Below are 8,958 nucleotides of genomic sequence, written 5' to 3'. Positions count from 1 at the left end.
ATGCACGTTTTTTCGCATCCTTTATTGAGTAGAAGATCCAATACGCTCTTAATCGTTCTTGACAAATCGTTTGACTGTAACTCCAGAAGTCGTAACAACGTCGGAATGTCGCAATGCCCTCGCATTAAAATCTGCGTATCTTTGTGGCATTCCGACGTTGTTACGACGCCTTGAGTTACATATTCCACTTAAATGTTTACTGAATTTTTACTTAGACTGCGACCTTTGCCTTGATTTATTTTTTGTAAGCAATGAAGTGGATCTTGTGAATATGTATTGAAATTCGACAAAACATACGGTTAAATTAAACTGACACATCTTATGCGGGATCTTTTTCTAAGTTGTTTCGCAGCGATTTCCAATTTTTTTATGGTATGGGATCTATAATTTTTACAAGCTGCCCATCTAGCATCCAGTGTAGTCATTAGTGTAGTCAGTATTTTGTTAGGTGTTTTAATACGTTGCGTAAGCGCAAAGAAAAAATTAAGTCAAAAGGTCAAGGACGCCAATGGTTACCAATGAAATGTTTTACGCAATAATGATTAGCGTGAGAAATTAGAAGATGCTGACCCAGAACCTCTGTAGGGGAAGTGGGTGGAGTACACAATTGCAAGCAAGAAATGGCGGACAAAACGTCGGACAAAGCAGTTGTGTTACCTCGACGTTTTCCTGTACCCTTATCGGAGCACTAATTGGACCGCAGTTATCGATACGAAATTATGGACGAAAAGGAGGTAATGGAATCAATAGTGATAGGTTTCGGATGTCAATTTTGAGACAGTTTTGAATTAGGGCCTGTTTACATGATTCCGGAATGACTTTCATTCCGGAACGAGTTCATTCCATGCCCAAACATTTCTCTGAATCTGTTTATATGATACCGAGACGAAAGTCAAGTCATTCCGAAATGAGTTCATTCCGGTTTTCATTTCGGAATAAAAGTTTCGTTCTGGAATGACATTTCATTCTGGTATCATGAAAACACAGAACGAATTTCGTTCGAGATGAAATCGCAACTCATGAAACCGCATACGGACTCCACAGTTTGAATTCTTAGCGAAAAACGTAATAGCATTTACTGTTTAGCCCAAAGAAGCAGCTCTATGGTCAAATTACTCGCTAAAATTGCAGATACGGCAATAAATGTGCACAAACACATGTTTGCGTGAAACATGCGCCATCTTGTTTTGATCTCGCGCGAGAACCGCGCACGTGAAAATGCCTTTGGTTGAACTGGTCGACTCTGCCATGTAAATGCAGAACGAACTTCATTCCGGAACGAGTTTCGTTCCGGAATGAAAGTCATTCCGTAATCATGTAAACAGGTCCTAATTTAATATTTTGTTGTTTTGAGGGACATGCGTTGACATTACGGTGATTCCTTTACGTTATCTGTTAATCTTATAGGAAAGTCGCATCTCTTGTTCTTGCAAAAGCACTTGCAAGATGAGACAGACCGCCAAAAATGGAAACCGAGGCTGCCCTTGCAAGACTGAAGGAGTACCATGTGGTAATAAATGCACATGCCATGCGAAGCTGCCGTGTCAAAACAAGGCGAGTTTGCTTGGTTTGTTCAAATTATTTTTAATCAGTTTGTGTGCAGGTCGTGGGAGCTAAAACCAAGGCTATATTTTTGCCCGGTTACCTTAACGGAGATTTGTCAGATGTGGCATAAAATCCAAGACAGAAGACGTTTTATCTTTCGCTAAGAACTTAATCTAATTATAATTCCATAGGTTTATATTCAAAATGAATATTAATATCTGAAGAATGTTTGGGTCAGAGATTTAAGAGCACAGGTTACCTACGGTCAAACATATTCCGGTAAGAGTCCTTAAATGGATTTCGCTCATTCTCTTACCATGGGTAGGTCTCAATATGAAAAAAAATCACAGTATACTTTGTTTGGCTAAATATCGATTTGTTTTCGAGAAAATCGATAACTCTAAAATCCAGCAAAATTGACGCTTTCGGAGCTCAAAATTTATGCCGAGTTTGTTAGCTTCACGTCGTAAAATAAAGCACTCTGGAAGAAAAATAGCTATTTAATATCGAAGAATAACATCAAATTAGTACGTCAAAAGCAATTTCTGCTCTTGAAGTCCTTTTATTTACAAAATATAATTAAATTTATTCGACACACTTTTGATTTAATTCAAAATAGGTCAAACTTATCGCTTTATTTAAGTATGAGCGAAGCGAAATAAATGGCCGAAAATTTGTATTAGATAGATAAATGATTGTTCTTTTCGATACTAAAAGGATTTCCTAGGGAAATGATTTAGTGCGATGCTTTCAGATCTCAAAGTTGCTTAAAATTCGTTAATTTAACCGACCGTGACATTGTTGATCTTATCAACATTATGTAAAACAATCCACGCAAAGGTTAATTTTCTCCATGTGAACATCAACTGAGTAAAATAAAAACATAGACTTGCTTACCGTGGTGTTCGCTGATACATTGTAAATCCTGTTTTCCTCATTTACGACAAAACCTAAGCCCTCGGCGAAGCTGTTATCCAATTTTCTTGACGTGCCATTTGTAACTGATTTCCACTTCTTGAAGTGACAGTTCTTTCCATGCATTCTTGATAACAGTCCAGTCTTAACTGATCAGTGTAAACAGGAAAACGAAGTACTTTGCTTTAAATCAACTTAAGCTTAGCAGCAGTGGTAGATAAATCGATACGGCCGGCGAATCTTCGTTTCGAAAACCGCCATTTGAGATTTGTCGGCCCTTTGTCCTGCGGTATGCAAATAATTAATTCACACTTGAGTAACTTCCGGCACATGAAATCGACAACCACCGTGACCAGATAACACCCTCCTTTTCGGAATATTGGTTGAGGCACTATTTTTAGCATTTTACTAAGCACTCAATGAAAAACTTTTGGGCTGAACTTGTAATTAAGTTTCACTTCAGTAAGCCACCGTTCGAGAGAGTTGTTAAATGGTTGCATGAAAGCGCTTTTAACTTCCGGGTCGAAAGTTCTTCTGTTGCGTTGCTTCGCTTTGTTTCATATTTTTTATCCAGTTCTTACCCTTGTTCAAATTCTTGTCCCTTCTTCAGTGGAAAATTTGAAACGACGTTAAAATCCCTATAAGACGGAGATCTCTTTTAGACGAACTGAGTTGGAGCCGGTCCCGAAGGTGCCCGTTTCAGAGAGAGTTGGCTGTACACAAAACCTTAGATGGCGTCGTTGGATCCGTCTCCCGTGAATGTCAGTTAAAAAATATATTCTGTGTAGTGTAGCCTGTAAACAGGCTCTCCTACTTTCTCCTGTGGAGGATTGGGCGAAATAAAAGCGGGAAGAAAAGGTGGGGGAAAAAGGGACCATATATCATGTATATGCAGTTGTAATAATAGTCACTGTAAAAAATTTATAATAAAACGCTGAACATTTATGACTGTTTACACCAAGGTGTATATTGGTGTAAAAATAAAGGAAAGGGTGTTTTTCACTTCATTAGATTAAAGCTAGGTGAAGAAAAGTACACGTAATCAGAAGTTTGTTATGGACTTCTGACGTCCAAAGTAGCATTATTTAAAAAAAAAAAATGAGCATAATTACAGTTGAGCATTATATCGGACAAAAAAACAAGCATTGTTAGAAGCAATATTGCGAAAAAAAGTGTATTGTAAGTGCCAAAAAGTTCATTATAAACCAAACGTTTCGGGCTTGGCCCTTCATCAGTGGTGAATTGGTCGTAAATAAAACGACCGTTAAAAATACGCCACGAGAGTATGTATTTAAAGTCATGTCCCTAGCACGCGCGCGCGCGAGAACCTCAATAGAAACGGAAATCTAAGTTGAGGCCGCGCGGATGGCAGGTGCCCAGTTGGAAAATTAAGCGCATCTCCTGCCGCTTTCTTTGCTTGTTACCGCCGCAGAGCTTGACGCCGCGGACCTGTGCGTCCGCTGAGCTGTGTCCGTTTGAGCTGAAATGCTCTGCGACGGGGAGGCCAGGCGCACTCTTGGTAATGCTTCTTAGATGTTCCCCAAAAACGTATGCAATCTTAAAACATACGTCAAGGACACAAACCACGCATTTCAGCATTTCAGCATTTCAGCTCAAACGGACACAGCAAAGAAAGCGGCAGGAGATGCGGCCTCAACTTAGATTTCCGTTTCTATTGAGGTTCTCGCGCGCGCGCGTGCTAGGGACATGACTTTAAATACATACTCTCGTGGCGTATTTTTAACGGTCGTTTTATTTACGACCAATTCACCACTGATGAAGGGCCAAGCCCGAAACGTTTGGTTTATAATGAACTTTTTGGCACTTACAATACACTTTTTTTCGCAATATTGACAGTTAGAAGTGCCACGCAGCGAACAAAGATTTATTCTTTAAAACTAGTATTGTTAGAAGCATACCATTCCCTTTTTACCAGCGTAATTGGAAGGGCCTCTGGTATTCAGTTAGAAAGAACTTGCATTCAAAAGATACCGCGTTCAAGAAACAAGTCACCCCGTTTTGGCTGCTGATATTTTGGAACTTTTGTGTGTTCAAAATACCATACCTCGTTCTAGATATCGTCTGATATTGAAAATCCCGTTCTAGATCGGGAACCCAAAACCACGACCTCATTGGACGGCACAGAGCCGTTTTTGGGGAATACCCCAGCTTCGACAACTCCTTCCTAATGAAGTTCGCCTATTTAATTGAGAATAAGGTGATTATAAAGTTAATACTTTATATCTCTTGTTGTTTGGAAACTTGAGTCGTATTATAATTACAACCGTCTTATTTACGAAGGAATAGACTGCGGATAATATTTGAAACTTAAACCGTTTTTCCCCTAATAGCTTCCAAATCAACTCAAAAACACACCGGAAAACAGGTTTAAAAACAAAATATTTATATAATGACTATGATATTTTTAATACATTTGGGCCCCTTGATGGCGAGGCGCTTGTCCCTCCCCGCAAGCTCTGACGGGGGGCACCTTCCCTTGTTTACGCCGGACCCCAACAGAATATATATATGGTCATATTTTTTAACATTCACCGAAGACGGATCCAACGATAACATCTTAGATTTTGTTTTCACCTGTTTTGCCTTGACCTAATCAAGAACTTGGACAAAGGTAAGAACAAAAAAAACTATAAAGCGAAGCAACGCAACAGAAGAACCTTAGACCCGGGAGTTAAAAGCGCTGTCATGCAACTATTTAGCAACTTTCTCAAACGGTGGCTACCTGAAGTGAAACTTAATTACATGTTCAGCCCAAAAGTTTTTCATTTAGAGCTTATATTAATATAGCAATAATATGGTGCCTCAACCAATACTATACTAAAACGCAGGGTGCTATCTGGTCACGGCGGTTGTCGATTTCATGTGCCGGAAGTAACGCAAGTGTAAAATACATTATCTGCACACCGCATGACAAAAGGCCGACAAATCTCACATAGCAGTTTTCGAAAAGAAGATTTGCCGGCCGAATCGATTTATCAACCAATGCTGTTGTCCGGAAGGTATCCGGTACGATTTTCGGATAGGATTACCTTCTGTTTACACGGATAGGATAGGCCTTCTGTTTACACGGGGCCGTTCTGGAACCGGTGCGAACTGGACCTGCTATTTTGCAGGTCAAGTTATGGAACCGTTCCGGACCGGTTCCAGAACCGTCCTGTGTAAACACATGGATCGGTTTCAAATGCTTCCGTGTAAACAGAGGCCGGTCCGGTCCGGTCCAGTTCGGAACGGCTCCGGTCCGGTCCCGTGTAAACGTAGCCTAGCTGGTTAGAGTATAAAAATGACTGAAAAAACGGCAAGGACAGGACCAACACCAGGTGTCCGTCTTATAGAGATCTTCAATAAGGGAGAGTTGACTCTACAACTGTTTTGCCTTAGCCTAATCAAGAATTTGAACAAGGGTAAGAACTGGATAAAAAATATGAAGCAAAGCGAAGCAACGCAACAGAAGAACTTTCGACCCGGAAGTTAAAAGCGCTTTCATGCAACCATTTAACAACTCTCTCGAACGGTGGCTTACTGAAGTGAAACTTAATTACAAGTTCAGCCCAAAAGTTTTTCATTGAGAGCTTATGTTAAAATGATAAAAATAGTGCCTCAACCAATACACCAAAAAGCAGGGTGCTTTCTAGACTTGCACAAAGTCGCCCTCTATTGGCGAGCGAAGCGAGCCGAAAAGCGTCGCGAAGCGACGACCGCGAGTGACGAAGGACTTTGAGAAAGTCTAGGTGCTTTGTGGTCACGGTGGTTGTCGATTTCATGTGCAGAAGTTACTCAAGTGTGAATTAATTATCTGCAAACCGCCGACAAATCTCAAATGGCGGTTTTCGAAACGAAGATTCGCCGGCCGTATCGATTTATCTACCACTGCTGCTTAGCTTTAAGTTGATTTAAAGCAAAGTACCTCGTATTCCTGTTTACACTGATCAGTTAAGACTGGACTGTTATCAAGAATGCATGGAAAGAACTGTCACTTCAAGACGTGGAAATCAGTTACAAATGGCGCGTCAAGAAAATTGGATAACAGCTTCGCCGAGGGCTTAGGTTTTGTCGTAAACGAGGAAAACAGGATTTACAATGTTTCAGCGAACACAACGGTAAGCAAGTCTATGTTTTTATTTTACTCAGTTGAAGTTCACATGGGGAAAATTAACCTTTGCGTGGAATGTTTACATAATGTTGATAAGATCAACAATGTCACGGTCGGTTAAATTAACGAATTTTAAGCAACTTTGAGATCTGAAAGCATCGCACTAAATCATTTCCCTAGGAAATCCTTTTAGTATCGAAAAGAACAATCATTTATCTGTCTAATACCAAATTTTCGGCCATTTATTTCGCTTCGCTCATACTTAAATAAAGCGATAAGTTTGACCTATTTTGAATTGAATCAAAAGTGTGTCGAATAAATTTAATTATATTTTGTAAATAAAAGGACTTTAAGAGCAGAAATTGCTTTTGACGTACTAATTTGATGTTATTCTTCGATATTAAATAGCTATTTTTCTTCCAGAGTGCTTTATTTTTCGACGCGAAGCTAACAAACTCGGCATAAATTTTGAGCTCCGAAAGCGTCAATTTTGCAGGATTTTAGAATTATCGATTTTCTCGTAAACAAATCGATATTTAGCCAAACAAAGTATACTGTGATTTATTTCATATTAAGGCCTACCCATGGTAAGAGAATGAGCGAAATCCATTAAAGGGCTCTTGCCAAGAATTTTCATTTTTGTTTGAAATTTGTGCATATGTCCTCTTAAAGCCTTATTTTCACGAAGAGGGGGTGTACTTATCAGAACTTTACGGTACGTAATGTAATCTATAGCCGTAATTATAATGTATGCCAACCAGCTGCCAAAAATCTTGTAATAAATTATTTAATCGAGTATCGGTATCTTGAAGTCACAATTAATTTACAGTATTCTCATATGCCCCTCAAATTATTGCAGGTGCAAAGTATACCCTCCTAAGTATGACATTTCGCATGATTATTAGCCCTACCTCAACTTAAAATTTCGAAATCCACCGACGAAGTCTTCTCTGAACGAAACAGAGGTTATGTTAAAGCTTATCGATATGAGTGGAATATTCTAAAAAAATAAATGTTCGTCACGTAGTACTCTTTTATGGCAAGTCATACATATTTGTGGGAGGCGCTGTGGCCTAATGGTTAACGCGCTCGACTCCAAGTCCTAGCTCTAGCCGGGGTGCTGCGTTGTGGTCTTGGGCAAAACACTTTACTCTCACAGCGCCCCCCTTCACCCAGTTGTATAAATGGTTCCCGGCTAATCTACTGCTGGGGGGGGGGGGGGAACCCTGCGATGGACTGGCATCCCATCCAGGGGTAGTAGCAATACTACGGGAACCGGGATATAAGCTCCGGCTGTATATATGGGCCACTTGGCTCGGACACAGACTTTACCTTACCTTTACATAAATATTTGACCCAGCGAATTAAATATATTTCTCATTACAGAAGCCAGCTTCAACAACAGTGAAGCCTGGAGCTGCATTTGCTATAAACATTCCAGACAACAATAATAATCACTTCTCAGGAGCTTTAGGATTCCAAAGTGATGGTGAAGGTACTTTTATATAAAAATAGAACATTGTAATTGAAGGGTGAAGATGAGTCATTTTTGATGAAATGGGAAATGTTTTTAATTTTTATTTATTTATAAGGCATACTCAGGTTCGTGAACTTTAGCAGTATAATATGAACTACAGGTATAGACGCAGTATTTGAATTTGCGGAATAGATAGAACAAATTTGCCTAAATTTGTGCTCATTTCCCTTTATGTAAGAACCTGTTTAGGCTAACCTGGAAAAATAAGGTTCTTACTTACGGGGCCAGTTAGTATATATATATATATATACTTTGTAAATAATTATATTTTTTTTATATAAATTTATAAAAGGGAGTAGAAATAGCATTATCAGGATATGTCTTTAATAATCTACGCATGAAAGGCTAACTTTATTTATTTCAAATCTGGATAAATTATGTAAATTACTTTTAATTAGTTTCCACTAATTCTACAATAGGTACACTAGCTGCTTCATCTTAAAATTTAAAAATTACTTTTCTTTCATTAAAGTAGAATTTAATAATGGATCATAATCTAAATTATTGATTTTTTTTTATTCAAAAATAGTTCCTCATAAACATTATTAGCCTTTTATAAGACACTTAGGGGCCAAAATCAGTGAAAAATAATTTACCATAATTTTTAATAGAGTTTTAAATAAAATCATAAATCTAAAATACACATACCAACGTATGATGACCGATTTAATATTAAATATTGATTTTAATTAATGATCTTTAAAGCAACTAGATCTTAATGAAACATTATACTTCTAATAAATGTTGGTCTTGCTGTATATTTTCGTGTATCATATATTTATATCATTATCATTACTTTAATAGAGCATCTTGTTTATATTGTTTATGCTGTTTCAAATTCTTTTAAATG

General features: G+C 38.4%; 1 protein-coding gene across 2 annotated transcripts in view; it reads left to right on the top strand.

The window, feature by feature from the left end:
• Positions 1-561: 561 nt before the first annotated feature.
• LOC144631586 (uncharacterized) overlaps positions 562-8,958 on the top strand; it is a 31,698-nt gene continuing 23,301 nt past the window's right edge. The window contains exons 1-3 of one of the 2 annotated variants that reach the window (XM_078490043.1): positions 562-734; positions 1,408-1,554; positions 7,958-8,066. In XM_078490043.1, the coding sequence (XP_078346169.1) occupies positions 720-734; positions 1,408-1,554; positions 7,958-8,066 (271 nt within the window). In that variant the 5' untranslated portion in view covers positions 562-719. Of the gene's footprint in view, positions 735-1,407; positions 1,555-7,957; positions 8,067-8,958 lie in introns of those variants that run through there. The other variant, XM_078490044.1, reaches the window with a different exon arrangement.

The sequence above is a fragment of the Oculina patagonica genome, chromosome 12 (assembly GCF_052425735.1).
Source record: "Oculina patagonica isolate OP01 chromosome 12, crgOcupat, whole genome shotgun sequence".
In the NCBI taxonomy this organism is placed as follows: Eukaryota; Metazoa; Cnidaria; class Anthozoa; order Scleractinia; family Oculinidae; genus Oculina; species Oculina patagonica.
Note: the sequence above shows the minus strand (reverse complement) of the source record. Positions and strands in the feature narration are given on the sequence as shown.